Below are 17361 nucleotides of genomic sequence, written 5' to 3' on the forward strand. Positions count from 1 at the left end.
GGGTAAAATCGCTTTAAGTCTGTTAGCTAGAATTTTGGTCAGTATCTTGTAGTCGATATTGAGAAGGGAAATTGGCCTGTAGGAGCCAGGGTTAGATAGATCCCGCCCAGGTTTTGGGAGAAGTCTCAGAACTGCTGAGTTGAAGTACTTCGGAAGCGAGCCCGACTCCATGATAGTGTTGAAGACAGAGGCTAGAGTTGGGGCTATTAGTGGGCTAAGGAGTTTGTAATAATCAGGAGTGAGGCCATCTGGACCTGGAGCTTTACCTGAGGTCAGTCCCGCTATAGCTTCAACTACCTCAATCTCAGATATTGGTGATATCAAAGAAGCCCCCTGGGACACTTCAATTTGTGGGACAGGGAGCGCCTCCCATCATCTTTCCTAATAATCGAATGCACAAATGCACTGAGACTGTCCGTGGTTGGAGCACTAACTGTACCAGATGACGAATACTTTGTACTTTCTGTTCTGCCAGGTAAATTTATTGATCCACAGTGTCGAGAATCATTCCTAGGAATTGAAGTCTTTGAGATGGAATCAGACTTGATTTCTTGAAGTTGACAAGTCAACTGTGCTGAACTAGTACATTGTATGTTAGTAAGTCATGTTGAAGGAGTAAAAGAAGGGAGCGCTAGGAGAGTCTAATATTACATTTATTAATGAAACAGTGTTTCAAATGCCACATGAATCACAATATAGCCTAGTAAAAAGTATACACATTTATTTAATAAAATACTGTATTAAATACAGCTGCAATGTATCACCTGAATTAAAATATAAATAAATAGTGAAATGACACTTAATATAACCCGGATTTTGGCCATGCGTCCACGGACTAAAAGGTCTTATGGATAGGAGACTAGTGAGAGGTACCTCTTAAATAGTCATTGCTGTTAAACTGAATATAGGGGGTAATTCCAAGTTGATCGCAGCAGGAACTTTGTTAGCAATTGGGCAAAACCATGTGCACTGCAGGGGAGGCAGATATAACATGTGCAGAGAGAGTTAGATTTGGGTGTGGTGAGTTCAATCTGCAATCTAAATTGCAGTGTAAAAATAAAGCAGCCAGTATTTACCCTGCACAGAAACAAAATAACCCACCCAAATCTAACTCTTTCTGCACATGTTATATCTGCCTCTCCTGCAGTGCACATGGTTTTGCCCAATTGCTATCAAAAATCCTGCTGCGATCAACTTGGAATTACCCCCATAGTCTCTCCTCTCCTCATGCGTATAACTTTTCAGTTGTAAACGCTGTACTGAGCCAGGTATGCAGTTTTCTTCACATCGGACACCGTCTAACAGGAGTGATCGGTTCCCGTCTAATCAGTATGTATGAGTAGTTCAGTGTCAACGTCCATGATTCAAATATTGAGATGCTGCCCGCTCAGTTAAGCCGAGCCGTCTCTAACATCACAGCGGGACTTTTATACGCATGAGGAGAGGAGAGACTATGGCCCTCATTCCGAGTTGTTCGCTCGCTAGCTGCTTTTAGCAGCATTGCACACGCTAAGCCGCCACCCTCTGGGAGTGTATCTTATCTTAGCAGAATTGCAAACAAAAGATTAGCAGAATTGCGAATAGAAATTTCTTAGCAGTTTCTGAGTAGCTCCAGACTTACTCCTACACTGCGATCAGTTCAGTCAGTTTCGTTCCTGGTTTGAAGTCACAAACACACCCAGCGTTCGCCCAGACACTTCCCCGTTTCTTCAGACACTCCCGCGTTTCCCCCAGAAATGCCAGTGTTTTTTCACACACGCCCAGAAAACGGCCAGTTTCCGCCCAGAAACACCCACTTCCTGTCAATCACACTACGATCACCAGAACGATGAAAAATCCTTGTTATGCCGTGAGTAAAATACCTAACTTTTGTGTAAAATAACTAAGCGCATGCGCTCTGCGAACCTTGCACATGCGCAGTAAGCGACTAATCGCAATATAGCGAAAATCGGCAACGAGCGAACAACTCGGAATGACCACCTATATTCAGTTTAACAGCAATGACTATTTAAGAGGTACCTCTCACTAGTCTCCTATCCATAAGACCTTTTAGTCTGTGGACGCACGGCCAAAATACGGGTTATATTAAGTGTATGTCACAACTGAGGGCCTGAGCTGACGGGAGGCAGCCTCAGTTGTAGGGGCTGAGATGTAACGGGACCTGGGAGGTTGTATCAGACCCCTAGACATGTAAGAAACATGTAGAATAACTGCCCGAAGGCGTGACCACGACAACCAGGATAAAAGTCAATGATGTTTATTATGACAAACTCCGTAACACAGCAGCAGTAAAAGGAAACATAAAAGTCAACAGAGGATAAATACAATTCCTGGGTACTACAGGATGGCAAGGGCCACAGGCACTGGTAGTGTGAGACAGTTCTTATAATCTTCTAGTTGGAAAGTCCTTACCAGGCCTGACTGTAGCAATGGAGAGAACCCAGGATTGTACCAGCCGGTGTTCCAGGAAAGGCTGGGCTGCTGAAGATAAAACGGCTGCTATGGATACTGGCTGGAACCAGACTGTTGTTGATACGGAGTGGATACTGGCTGGGACCAGTTAAATAATAAACGAACTTGAGAGCGATGAAATAATAATGAAGTTTGGAGTTTGAGAGCGGTGAAATAATAATACCGGTGGAGAGTGGTAAACTGCAGAAAAGGACACCGGCCCTTTAAGAGAAGCTGTACACTGCTGGAAGCTGGGCTGGAAGCAGGTGATTGTTTGAGCTGGAAACAGGTGAGTCCAGAATGGATCGGAGAGTCAGGCTACACCGCAGATGGAATGCTGGTGCGGGTCTCTATAGCAGAAGTCTGGAGACAGGAGCTGGAACCTGGAAGACAACCACAGGAGAGAGACAAACTGGAACTAGGTTAGACAACAAAAGCACTGACGCCTTCCTTGCTCAGGCACAGCTTACTTATACCTGCAGCAAGGAAGGGGTTGGCTAGGCAATTATGCAAATCAACAATACAGACAGCAGATTGGTGGAAATGATCAGATGACAAAATCCAAGATGGCTGCGCCCATGCAGACACTTGGAGGGAAGTTTGGTTTGTAATCCATGTGAGAATTGAAACAGTAATGGCGACGCCGACCACAGGAGACAGGAGACGTCAGACTGACAAGCGCACATTTAACCACGCGGGCACAGCGGAGGCCGCGGCTGATGAAATCACCACTCTGACATTCTGCATGTGGAAACTCAGGAACAGCGGGATCCGGTCCTGGAACGCTGAGCCAGCCTTAGGAGGCATCTGAAGGGTAAGTAATGGCGTCCAGATACCCGGATCGTGACAGCACCCCCCCCCTTTAGGAGTGGCCCCAGGACACTTCCTAGGCTTTAAAGGAAACATTGCGTGGAAATTTCGGACCAAGGCAGGAGCATGGACGTCTGAGGCATTGGTCCAAGAGCGTTCTTCAGGACCATAGCCCTTCCAGTCAATGAGGTATTGTAACTGACCGTAACGGAAACGTGAGTCCAAAATCTTGGCCACCTCGTACTCGACTCCCCGTTGAGTCTGAACTTTGGGAGCTGGAGGAAGTGCGGAATTAAACCGATTCAGGATCAGCGGTTTCAACAAAGAAACATGAAATGTCCTGGGTATTTTCAAGAAGGATGGTAACTGTAACCTGTAGGCAACAGGATTGATGACTTGTTCAATCTTGAAGGGTCCGATGTAGCGAGGTGCAAATTTCATGCTGGGAACTCTCAACCTCAAATCCTTCGTGGACAACCACACACGATCACCCACCTTGAGAGCAGGAACCGCTCTACGCTTCCTATCGGCAAACTTCTTATACCTGAATGAGGCTTTAAGCAGGGCTGCGCGGACGTTCCTCCAGTTATTTGAAAACTGATGCAAGGTGACATCCACTGCTGGAACAGAAGTTGCGGGAAGCGGTTGGAATTCTGGGACTTTAGGGTGGAATCCATAATTAATGAAGAATGGTGTAGAAGAAGATGAGGAATGGTATTGATTGTTGTGGCTGAACTCGGCCCAAGGAAGGAGTTGAACCCAGTCATCTTGAGAGGAAGACACATATATACGGAGGAAGGCCTCCAAGTCCTGATTCACCCTCTCGGTTTGACCATTGGTCTGAGGATGGTAAGCCGTGGAAAACTTTAACTTGACTTGGAGGGCTTGACACAAACTTCGCCAAAATTTGGCTACAAATTGTACTCCACGATCCGAGATGATCTCTTCAGGAAGACCGTGAAGTCGGAAGATCTCTTGTATAAACACTTGAGCCAACTTGGAAGCTGACGGAAGACCGGTGAGAGGAATGAAATGTGCCATCTTGGTGAACCGGTCAACTACCACCCAGATGGTATTAAACTTGTTGCAGATAGGTAGATCGGAAACAAAGTCCATCGACAAATGGGTCCATGGTCGACGGGGAACAGATAATGGAACCAGTTGCCCCGCAGGCGACTGGCGGGAGACTTTGTGTTGGGCACACTTTGGGCAGGAGGCAATAAATTCCATAACGTCCTTCTTCAGAGTTGGCCACCAGTAGGACCTAGAAATAAATTCAAGGGTTTTCTGAATGCCTGTATGTCCAGCAAAACGGGAAGCATGGGCCCAATGCATGAGCTTCTTCCTTAGAACTGGCTTAACAAAACTTTTCCCTGGTGGAGGCATAGAGTCCATCCCTACCGTGGAGAATGCCAACGGATTAATAATAGGATGCTTGTCTGCAGACTTGGACTCATTTTCTTGCTCCCATGAGCGGGAAAGGGCATCAGCCTTACGATTCTGAGAACCCGGACAGAACTGGAGTTTAAAAGTCAAACCTAGAGAAGAAAAGTGCCCATCTGGCCTGACGAGGATTCAGACATTGTGCGCCTTTGAGATATAAAAGATTTTTGTGGTCGGTGAGTATGGTGATTGAGTGGGAAGCTCCCTCCAACAGGTATCTCCACTCCTCCAGAGCGAGCTTGATGGCTAGCAACTCCTGATCGCCAATGGCATAGTTGCGCTCAGCTGGAGAGAACTTCCGGGAGAAGAAACTGCAAGGATGTAGATGTCCATCTTTGGCCCTCTGGGATAACACTGCTCCTACTCCAACGGAGGAGGCGTCTACCTCTAAGATAAAAGGAGAGTCGGTGTCAGGCTGTTTCAGAACTGGTGCAGAGATGAACCGTTGCTTCAGAAGGTGAAAGGCCTGTGTAGCTTCCTCGGACCACTTGGACGGATTAGCACCTTTCTTGGTTAATGCAGTGATAGGCGCCACAATGGTGGAAAAGTCTCGTATAAATTTTCTATAATAATTGGCGAACCCTAAGAACCTCTGGACCCCTTTGAGGCTTAAGGGTATAGGCCAATTCTGGATTGCTTGGAGTTTCTCAGGATCTATCTCTAGTCCGGAACCGGACACAATGTAACCTAGAAACGGAATGGTTTTAACTTCAAACACACACTTCTCCAATTTACAATAGAGGTGATTGACACGGAGACGGGAAAGAACCTCTTTTACCCAGAAACGATGATCTTCGAGATTATTAGCAAAGATGAGGATGTCGTCTAGATAAACCACGACATGGCGGTACAAGATGTCCCTGAAGATCTCATTCACGAAGTGCTGGAAGACTGCTGGAGCATTGCTCAATCCGAAGGGCATGACGAGGTACTCATAATGTCCGTCACGGGTGTTAAAGGCGGTCTTCCACTCGTCACCCTCACGGATTCGGATGAGATTGTAGGCACCCCTCAAGTCCAGCTTTGTGAAAATGGTTGCACCACTAACTCTATCAAAGAGCTCGGTAATCAGGGGTAAAGGGTATCGGTTCTTGACGGTAATGTCGTTCAGACCTCTGTAGTCGATGCACGGACGCAGACCACCGTCTTTCTTCTTAACGAAGAAGCCTGCGCCGGCTGGAGAAGAAGATGGTCGGATGAAACCCTTCGCCAGGTTCTCTTTGATGTACTCTTCCATGGAGTGTGTCTCGGGCAGAGACAACGGATAAGTTCGGCCTCGCGGTGGAACCTTCCCTGGAATGAGGTCGATTGGGCAGTCCCATTCTCTATGAGGAGGAAGGATATCAGCAGAGGCTTTACTGAACACATCCGTGAAGTCTTGATATGGAGGAGGCGGAACATCAGTTGACCTGGGGAAGGAAGAACAAACAGGAAGAACTTTGGCTAAACACGTCTCAGCACAGGAGGGACCCCATGCCAGTATTTGCGTAGTCGTCCAGTCAATTGATGGGTTGTGGAGACGGAGCCATGGAAGGCCTAAAACCACTGGATGTGTGGCTCTTGGAATCACTAAAAAAGAAATATACTTAGAATGAAGAACTCCTACTCTCAGACGAACTGGAAGAGTCCTTAAGGAAATGACTGCGTCAAAAATCTTGCTGCCATCCACGGCAGTCAAAGAGATGGATGAGGACAGTCTCTCGGTGGGTAGGGACCACCGTTTAACATAAGCTTCGGTTATGAAATTCCCAGCTGCTCCGGAATCAAGGAGGGCAATGACGTTCCTGTAACGTTGAGCAATTTGGAGCGACACTGGGAGGTTACAGTCATGAGGAGATGGAGAGGAGATCATTACTCCTAGCCGGCCCTCTCCTTGGCGAGCTAGGATTTGGAGTTTTCCCGGACGTTTGGGACAGGCATTGATAGTGTGCGACGGAGCTGCACAGTAGAGACAGAGAGACTCAGAGAGACGTCTTCGGCGCTCAGCGGGAGAAAGACGGGAACAACTAATTTGCATAGGCTCATCCTTGGATGGAGATGGTTGACGAGGAGGACGAGCAGAAGATTTAGGAGTAGATGATCTTCCTCGCTCGGTTGCTCTCTCTCTGAAACGTAGGTCAACCTTCGTGCAAAGAGAAATTAGCTCATCCAACTTAGAGGGCAAGTCTCTGGTAGCTAACTCATCCTTGATGCATTCTGATAACCCATGCCAGAATGCAGCATACAGGGCCTCGTCATTCCATGCCAGTTCGGATGCCAGGATTTTAAACTGTATAAGATACTGTCCCACAGTACGTGTTCCCTGGCGTAACCGAAGAATCTCAGATGAAGCAGATGTTATCCGGCCTGGCTCGTCGAAGATGCGCCTGAATGTAGCTACAAAGTCAGTATAGGAGGATAGCAGGGGATCAGACTTCTCCCATAAAGGTGATGCCCAGTCAAGGGCTGAGCCACTGAGAAGGGAGATGACATAGGCAATTTTGGTACGGTCACTGAAGAAATTGCCAGGTAGAAGCTCAAAGTGGATTTCACATTGATTGAGAAATCCCCTGCAGAACCTTGGAGATCCATCAAATTTTGCTGGCGTTGGAAGTTGAAGATGTGTACTGGAAATGGGTAAGGTGGGTGGGGTTACAGCTGGTGTCACTGTAGTGGACGCACCGGACGTGCCAGGTCCACGGAGGGTCGTTTGAATCCCATCCAGCCGTGTAGAGAGATCCTGGAGACAGCGGATGATGTGGCCCTGTGCAGCCTCCTGATGTTCAAGTCGGGCTGCCAGTTCTTGCATCGGCCTGGCCGCTTGATCCTGGTCTCCGGCTGGATTCATTAGGTCAGTGCTTACTGTCACAACTGAGGGCCTGAGCTGACGGGAGGCAGCCTCAGTTGTAGGGGCTGAGATGTAACGGAACCTGGGAGGTTGTATCAGACCCCTAGACATGTAAGAAACATGTAGAATAACTGCCCGAAGGCGTGACCACGACAACCAGGATAAAAGTCAATGATGTTTATTATGACGAACTCCGTAACACAGCAGCAGTAAAAGGAAACATAAAAGTCAACAGAGGATAAATACAATTCCCGGGTACTACAGGGTGGCAAGGGCCACAGGCACTGGTAGTGTGAGACAGTTCTTATCTTCTAGTTGGAAAGTCCTTACCAGGCCTGACTGTAGCAATGGAGAGAACCCAGGATCGTACCAGCCGGTGTTCCAGGAAAGGCTGGGCTGCTGAAGATAAAACGGCTGCTGTGGATACTGGCTGGAACCAGACTGTTGTTGATACGGAGTGGATACTGGCTGGGACCAGTTAAATAATAAACGAACTTGAGAGCGATTAAATAATAATGAAGTTTGGAGTTTGAGAGCGGTGAAATAATAATACCGGTGGAGAGTGGTAAACTGCAGAAAGGGACACCGGCCCTTTAAGAGAAGCTGTACACTGCTGGAAGCTGGGCTGGAAGCAGGTGATTGTTTGAGAGCGGTGAAATAATAATACCGGTGGAGAGTGGTAAACTGCAGAAAAGGACACCGGCCCTTTAAGAGAAGCTGTACACTGCTGGAAGCTGGGCTGGAAGCAGGTGATTGTTTGAGCTGGAAACAGGTGAGTCCAGAATGGATCGGAGAGTCAGGCTACACCGCAGATGGAATGCTGGTGCGGGTCTCTATAGCAGAAGTCTGGAGACAGGAGCTGGAACCTGGAAGACAACCACAGGAGAGAGACAAACTGGAACTAGGTTAGACAACCAAAGCACTGACGCCTTCCTTGCTCAGGCACAGCTTACTTATACCTGCAGCAAGGAAGGGGTTGGCTAGGCAATTATGCAAATCAACAATACAGACAGCAGATTGGTGAAAATGATCAGATGACAAAATCCAAGATGGCAGCGCCCATGCAGACACTTGGAGGGAAGTTTGGTTTGTAATCCATGTGAGAATTGAAACAGTAATGGCGACGCCGACCACAGGAGACACCAGACTGACAAGCGCACATTTAACCACGGGGGCACAGCGGAGGCCGCGGCTGATGAAATCACCACTCTGACATTCTGCATGTGGAAACTCAGGAACAGCGGGATCCGGTCCTGGAACGCTGAGCCAGCCTTAGGATGCATCTGAAGGGTAAGTAATGGCGTCCAGATACCCGGATCGTGACAGTGTAATTTCACTATTTATTTTTTAATTCAGGTGATACATTGCAGCTGTATTTAATACAGTATTTTATTAAATAAATGTGTATACTTTTTACTAGGCTATATTGTGATTCATGTGGCATTTGAAACACTGTTTCATTAATAAATGTAATATTAGACTCTCCTAGCGCTCCCGTCTTATGCTTTTTTTGATCTTATTGATAATCTGTTGGGGCAGCCCGTCCACAACTGGTGAGCAGCTACCAGAGTTTAATTGGGTTTGTGTGTACTTTGGAGCGCCGATTCAACACCAATTTCTATGTTGAAGGAGTATCTGTTGAGACGGAGCTTTGATGAGCAGATCGTCTAAGTACGGAACTATTATCACTCCCAGGGATCTGAGATGAGCTATTATCACAGACATCTCCTTCGTGAACACCCGAGGAGCTGACGAGAGGCCAAATGGTAGTGCCTGAAATTGATAATGGTTTTGTTGTACTGCAAACCTGAAGTACACCTGATGTGGTGGTCAAATTGGAATGTGTAAGTACGCATCCTTGAGATCCAGAGAAATCATGAATTTATGTGGCTCTAAACCTGCAGTCACTGACCGCAGGGATTCCATCTTGAATCTGTAGTAGGTCATGTACTGATTGAGCCCCTTTAGGTCCAATATTGGTCTGACAGGACCATCCAGCTTTGGTACCACAAAAAGACTGGAATAGTAACCTTGACCCTGTTGGTGATCTGGGACCGGAATCAAACCTTCTGAGTCTACCAGAGATTGAATCACATCTGCAGAACCGCCTTCTTGTCTCCTGACACAGGCAGACATGTCTTGAAAAATTGCATTGGTGGAAGACAATCGAACTCTATTTTGTAACCTTTGAACACTAAATTGCGGATCCACCCATCTATGGATGTCTGAAACCACGCCAAGTGAAACGTCTGAAGGCGTGCTCCCACTGTCACGATCCGGGTTATTACCCCCATTATTTACCTGCTAAGTGCCTTCTGAGACTGGCCCGGCGTTCCAGGCCTGGATTCCACCTCCGCTGTCTGCGGGCAGCGCACTGCATATCTGTGTCTCAAGGTGCTCCTCTCTGATTGCAGCAGCGCTGGCATGGCAACATTACACAAAACATCCATTTTTTGCAGCCATGTTTGTTTTTTATCACGTTGTTTTCAGCCTATCCGCTGCAGTCTGGACTCTGCCTATATTATCCAGCCAATCCAGGCTCACCAGCTGGTATAAATATCCTGCTCCAGGGCTGGGTAAGGGTCAGTGCTTTGGTTCTCAATCCTTGCATACATGTCTCTCCTGTTTGGTGAATTCTGCTTCTCCAAGAGACCGGCACCAATTACCACCCTGCGGTGCCGCCTGACTCCAGCAGTGTTCCAGCTCTGCTTCTACTGCGATCCTCACATCGGCTTCCAGCTATGGACCTGCTCTGCTTCCAGCGGTGTCTTGGTATTGTTACTACTTCCATTATCTACAGCATCGCTCACTAGCCTCTGTGGTAAAGTGTCACTGGCTTCCAGCGCGTCACTTACATCACCCTCAGCTTCCAGCAGTGCTTGGTGTTACCATCTGCCTACAGCGATGCTTCACGTCATCTCCAGCGGTATTCATATATCGCTCTGCATAGTATCCCACACAACATCGAACCACAATATCCATCGATGCTCACCATCGAACTGTTGCTTCAGTGGTGAGTTCAGCACATCTTTCCTCACACCGGTTCCGTTCGGCAGTCTCTGGCAATTCTATCTACTTCACTTCAACCTCAGTGTATCAGCGCCTGTCCCAGTCTCCTGTCTACCACCTACTGGGCGGTACTTGCTGGTTCCTCATTACAGCGGTTAGCTGTGGCCACAGACTTTTCAACTCTGGATTTTGGCAAGGACTTTACCATCTTGCTCTGCATAGCCACAGTCTCAAATAGCAGTTGCATTCCCAGGAACTGTACTGCATTTCATTCTGCACTCACTGTTGAAGATATCTCATTGCCAAGATATATACTGTGTGTTCAATAAATTGACTTTTATATTTTACTCCATTGTTGTGGTCACGCCTTTGGGTTGATGGTGTTCAAACATCCTGCATTTCTAGGAACCTAATCTTACCTGCACGGTTCACCTACACGCCAGCCCCTACATCTGAGGGTTCCCTAAGTCAGCCTCAGTTGTGACACCCACAACTGAAGATCCGAGATGAGCTGGAAGCCCGTCATGCCACTGGCTTGTCGGTCGTCTTAGTGTCATGATGGTTAGTGGTTTGTTGAAAACCACGTCATCTACCATGTCTACTGTGTATGGTTGTTCCTCTAGTATGGCCTCGAAAGGACTGAGGTCTATAGGATTTGAATGCTGATCCAGAGAATTTCCATTTAGGAACCTGTAAAGGCAATGGTAGGAAAACAGACTTTCTCCCCGTGGCCTGAGAAATCCATTTGTCCAATTCAGGACCAAACAACATCTTGCCAGCATAAGGCAATGCATCTATTCCTCATTTGGACTCTGCCTCTGCCTGCCAAGAATGCAGCCAAAGTGCACGTTGTGCTGCAACTTGTGAAGCTGAAAGGTGAGAACTAACCAGGCCGACGACCATAGAAGCCATACCTAGATACTCAGCAGATTCACAGATGTTCTTCTTGTAGGCCCAACTTAAGCTGTGTTGCCCATGCAACTACAGCCTTGTTAATCCAAACTCCAACCAAAGCAGGTCTAAGCAACACCCCTACTGCTGTATACACTGACTTTAGCACAGCTTCTAGCTTACACTCTGATGGGCCTTTAAGCATTGTAGCAGCTGGAACTGGAATGGTTAACTTCTTAGAAAGTTTTGACACCAAGGAATCCACAGCCGGCCAATTTCACCATTTAGACGTCATAGACTCTGGGAACGGGTAACTAGACAGAAACCGCTGAGTCATAGAAAACCGTTTATCCGGATTCTTCCATGCTTCTGTTAACTGCTTATTCAGAGAATCTGAATAAGGAAAACACACCGGTGTTCTCCGTCTTTTAGCAAATAACACTTCATCATTTGAAAGAGGTTCTTCAACCTCTGTAAAATTTAGAACCTGATGTACTGCCCTGATGAGATTATCAATGGCCAGACTATCAGTAACCTCATTATCTGACTTCTGGCCCAATTCACCTTCCTCATGTTCCTCTTCAGCTATCAGGTCTGGCATTGAATCGTCAGAATGCAACATCGCTGAAACTGGTAAGTTATAAAACAAATGCTATCTTTCGGAACTGAGCTAGACTTGGACTTTTGTAACCCTTGCAAAGTCCTAGACATCTCCTGAGCCCCTTCTGGTATTACCCTAGCCTCAGATCTAGCCGTCTCACGCTCCTTTCGCGCAGCGGCCAATTCCTATTGTAACCCAGACATTACCCAAGGAGGATCAGGGTATGGGTTCGTATTTGCAAGACATACTGTATGCAGCAGTTCAGTCAGGTAACACACTCTCACAGACCTTGCAGCTAAGCTGCTTTTTTGATTTTGCATTTGCCTTACTCATTATGTACACAGACAAGTAGACAAAAAACAGACAAGTCCCACGACTCAGTAAAAATGTAACTAAAGTGTGAATAACCCAGAAGTGCAGTGTACGTGGGACACACTGCAATCAGTGAAACCTGTGCTGTACCGAATTCCTACTAACACCCCAACTCCTCCAGTGGGCGAGTGTCGTAGGACAGCAGCAAACTTCCTGCAAGAAGAACCAGGAAGTAAGGTTAAAATGGCGTCCTGCCATGTGCATGCCTATACTCAAGTATAATAAAGCATGCAAGATGAGACTTATTACCATATTAGCCAATATATATTGCGCTCAGCCTCCCCCCTCTCCTCCTTCTGAAGACAGAGTCGTGGCAGCCGCCGTACTCGTACTCCTCTCCTGAGCACGACAAGCCAATTGCTGCAGCAGCAGCACAAACAATCCCGGACCAAAGCTTCTTAATAATCTGGGAAGGGATTGAGTGTAAAAAAGAAAAAATCTGTGAAAAATAGAAAAACTGTGGAGAACTCTCCACGTGAGGTACCTTTGGGAGTATGGAGGGGAAGGAGGGTTACTAATTTAAATGTGCCTGTTCCTGCTAACTCTCCGTTCATATCTCAAGAGTACTACAGTGACCCCAAGTGGATGAAAAATAAATTACCCATAGTGCCTACGGCAGCCCCACTACAGCACTAGTGCCACCCACCCTGTCTCTCCCCTCTGACACCTCAGCACCGCTTGGAGATACTAGCCACAGATAGTGCCTCCGGCAGTCCCCACCACAGCAATAGTGCCATCCAACATGTCTCCACTCTGACATCTCAGAACTTCTTGAGGATTCTTGGAACTGCTGGTAACAGTCCATCTGCAGATGGAAGCAAGCTGGGCAGTAAGGAGGAAGACGCTGCTTCTGGTACCTTGGACCCCGGTCATGTAGGGCTGGGAGAGTCAGTAAGATTAATAGTCCCCATCTTACTGGCAGCCGGTGAAGGGAGTAGAGAATGGGTGTGATGTGGCAGGAACGGGCTGGTTAGGTAACAGCCTGGCTGCTGCATTCTGTACAAGCTACAAGCGGTGCAATTCTTTTGCTTGGAGACCCAGTTAGAGGACATTGAAGTAGTCTATGTGTGATTATACAAGTGTATGTATGACTGTAGGTAGATCTTCTGAGGGAAATAAGTGGTGGAGTCTGGCTATGTTCCTCAGATGACAATCTAATTGTGGCAGATACCTGATGTCTAAGTGTCACTCCACCACCCAGGACACCAAGATTCCGCACATGATCAGCATTTTGTAACTCTGAACCCCCAAGCGTAAGTCTGGTTGCTTTGCAAAGCTGAGCTGTAGCCCTGTCCTTTGGTGGTGAGCTTCTATCATAAAGACCTGTTTCACCAGGACTGAGTCACAGCCAACTGGCATCACCAACACCTGGAGCTCAGCTAGACAACCATTTAGGATTGGTACTGGGTACCTGGAGCAAAAGACAGGTCATCTGCATAGCAGTGGTAGATGAGGGCATGACATCTGATTATTTCACCCAGTGGTAGCTGTTAGGCGCCGGGGTCCGCTCGGCCGTGCGGCCCGGCGCCTAGCAACCAGGGACGCCGGGCGCGTTCAGCCGCCGGCTCCCTGGCAACGCTGAGACGCTGGGCGCACGGAGCCGCCTCTGGCCTTAGCAACGGGGACGCCACGTGCAGCCGCGTTCCCCGTTGCTGGGTCTATCCTATTGCCCTGATTATGTGCTGGCCGTGCAGCATGCAAGCTGCACGGCATTTCTTTTGATTGTCCTGTCTGGATCTGGATTGGAGGATGCCTGAATAAAGGCATCCTCAGGACTTCCTACAGACGCCGGTGATAGTTTCCTGTTTGCCTTGTCTGCTGCAGAGAGTTCCCAGTCCCGGTCTATTTGATTGTTCCTGTCCTCAGAGATCCTGTACTCGGAAGTTACCATCTGTTCCTGGAGTCTGACCGAGCACCTTTAACATCTGGTGGTGTTCGTGAGTCGCGGCGCAGCCGTGTGTTGCGGCTAGTCCGCTACTGTTTCTTATTTTGTTTATATTGTGTTCTGGAGTTTTGCGGAGGATTCCGCTTCCACAGATCCACTCTGGTGTCCAGCGGTGCCGGATAGGAGTGTCGGATCAGTGGATCTTAGGTTGTCCTTTTCCCTGGCGGCAAATCCGCACATACCTTTTGATTTAGTTAGTCAGCTTGTAACCCCTGGCCGTGTTGCTTAGTCAGAGGGCCCCTTGTTATCACCCTGTCTCGGATTTCCCCTTGTCTCCCATTAAGACCTGCGGGGGCATCGGGGTTGGGCAGACATAATCCGCCCTTCGAACGCGGCTGCCATGGGCTCAAGCAACCATAGTCTCGCAGGGGATTTCTGATAACACGGGCGAGACAACGGAGTTAGGGCGCCAGGGGTTACTAGGCCTTCCAGCTCCCACAACCAGCTTATTTTCCTGAACTCAGATCCCTGTCATAAGATCTCCTCCGGTCTGGAGTTCAGGAATCATAACAGTAGCATGTATATTGCAAAAAGCATAGGAGATAGGATAAGAACCTTGAAGAAAAACGCATGGCAATGATGAGTATACTCCAGAAGATTAAAATGGTTCCTCACCTAAGTGATGTCTGTTGTGTGAAACAAGAGCTGATTTATTTCTCAGAGTATGGAAATGGCTTCTCACCTGTGTGACTTCTCTGATGTATAATAAGACTTGATTTCTGGGTAAAACATTTCCCACACACAGAGCAATAAAATGGCTTCTCACCTGTGTGACTTCTCTGATGTGTAACAAGACTTGATTTCTGGGTAAAACATTTCCCACACTCAGAGCAATAAAATGGCTTCTCACCTGTGTGACTTCTCTGATGTGTAACAAGATGTGATTTCTGTGCAAAACATTTCCCGCACTCAGAGCAAGAAAATGGCTTCTCACCTGTGTGACTTCTGTGATGAATAACAAGATCTGATTTGTGTGCAAAACATTTCCCACACTCTGAACATGGAAATGGCTTCTCACCTGTGTGACTTCTCTGATGTATAACAAGACATGATTTCTGGGTAAAACATTTCCCACACTCAGAGCAATAAAATGGCTTCTCACCTGTGTGACTTCTCTGATGTGTAACAAGATGTGATTTGTGTGCAAAACATTTCCCACACTCAGAACATAGATATGGATTCTCACCTCTGTGACTTCTCTGATGTATAACAAGATCTGATTTGTGTGCAAAACATTCCCCACACTCAGAACATAGAAATGGATTCTTATCTGTGTGACTTCTCTGATGTGTAACAAGACTTGATTTCTGGGTAAAACATTTCCCACACTCAGAGCAATAAAATGGCTTCTCACCTGTGTGACTTCTCTGATGTGTAACAAGATGTGATTTCTGTGCAAAACATTTCCCGCACTCAGAGCAAGAAAATGGCTTCTCACCTGTGTGACTTCTGTGATGAATAACAAGATCTGATTTGTGTGCAAAACATTTCCCACACTCTGAACATGGAAATGGCTTCTCACCTGTGTGACTTCTCTGATGTATAACAAGACATGATTTCTGGGTAAAACATTTCCCACACTCAGAGCAATAAAATGGCTTCTCACCTGTGTGACTTCTCTGATGTGTAACAAGATGTGATTTGTGTGCAAAACATTTCCCACACTCAGAACATAGATATGGATTCTCACCTCTGTGACTTCTCTGATGTATAACAAGATCTGATTTGTGTGCAAAACATTCCCCACACTCAGAACATAGAAATGGATTCTTATCTGTGTGACTTCTCTGATGTGTAACAAGATCTGATTTGCGTCCAAAACATTTCCCACACTCAGAGCAAGAAAATCGCTTCTCACCTGTGTGACTTCTCTGATGTGTAACAAGATTTGATTTCTGTGCAAAACATTTTCCACACTCAGAACATGGAAAAGGCTTCTCACCTGTGTGGCTTCTCTGATGTGTAACAAGATGTGATTTCTGTGCAAAACATTGCCCACACTCAGAACATGGAAATGGTCTCTCACCTGTGTGACTACTCTGATGTTTAACAAGATTTGATTTCCGTGTAAAACATTTCTCGCACTCAGAGCAAGAAAATGGCCTCTCACCTGTGTGACTACTCTGATGTTTAACAAGATTTGATTTCCGTGCAAAACATTTCCCACACTCAGAACATGGAAATGGTTTCTCACCTGTGTGATATCTCTGATGTGTAACAAAAGCTGATTTGTATGTAAAACATTTCCCACACTCAGAACATGGAAATGGCCTCTCGCCTGCTTTAACTGGCTGATGGGTTATAAGCTTTGTGTTCTGTGTAAAACATTTGGCATCTATAGAACAGGGAAACACTGTATCTACTGTCAGAGCTGTAACAGATGCACCAATATCAGAGTGATCAGGAGAACATTTCCCAGGATCAGAGGGATCAGCTGATAGAGCTGGATGTATAATTGGGGTAATGGGGTTATCTCCTGGAGAATCCTGTCTACTGTCATTATCTTTTATGTCACAATCCGGGGATAACATTAGATGTCCTTCTGAGATATTCCTGCTTGTGTGTCCATCTGCTGGAAATAAAATACATTATGGAAATGTGACATTTTCTGTAACAATATTAATCTTGTAAACAATAGGAGAAGACGACTCTCTGGGACACTTAATTGTAAATGTGTTTGTATAATAAAACATAACTTTTAATGAAGGCTTTATAATATTGTGTCTCAGACTATCATTGTGTCCACCCTCCTGAGAACAATAACATCAGTCATATGAGCTGATGGATCAGAGAAATGTCTCCTAACGTTACTCCTGGAAGCATTGGTAAGGTAGCATTCCTTTATGTGTGTGCTCATACGCTGGTAAGCCTGTACATGTGTTACTCACCCTTATATAACGTATATTGCTACAGCAGTGTAGGTGTGGAACAAGGTACTTTACATGCAATACACCACATAATACCCTGTAATCATCATCTGCTAGGTTATAATTCATTTTTACAAACACCCCC

General features: G+C 46.7%; 1 protein-coding gene across 1 annotated transcript in view; it reads right to left on the reverse strand.

Annotated features, from left to right (window-relative positions):
* LOC134984507 (zinc finger protein 585A-like) overlaps positions 1 to 16918 on the reverse strand; it is a 201488-nt gene extending 184570 nt beyond the window's left edge. Inside the window, exon 1 of the mRNA XM_063950077.1 lies at positions 15032 to 16918. Coding sequence (XP_063806147.1) covers positions 15032 to 16880 — 1849 coding nt within the window. The 5' untranslated portion in view covers positions 16881 to 16918. The remainder of the gene's footprint in view (positions 1 to 15031) is intronic.
* Between the last annotated feature and the right edge of the window lie 443 nt (positions 16919 to 17361).

Source organism: Pseudophryne corroboree, assembly GCF_028390025.1.
Source record: "Pseudophryne corroboree isolate aPseCor3 chromosome 3 unlocalized genomic scaffold, aPseCor3.hap2 SUPER_3_unloc_6, whole genome shotgun sequence".
Taxonomy (NCBI): Eukaryota; Metazoa; Chordata; class Amphibia; order Anura; family Myobatrachidae; genus Pseudophryne; species Pseudophryne corroboree.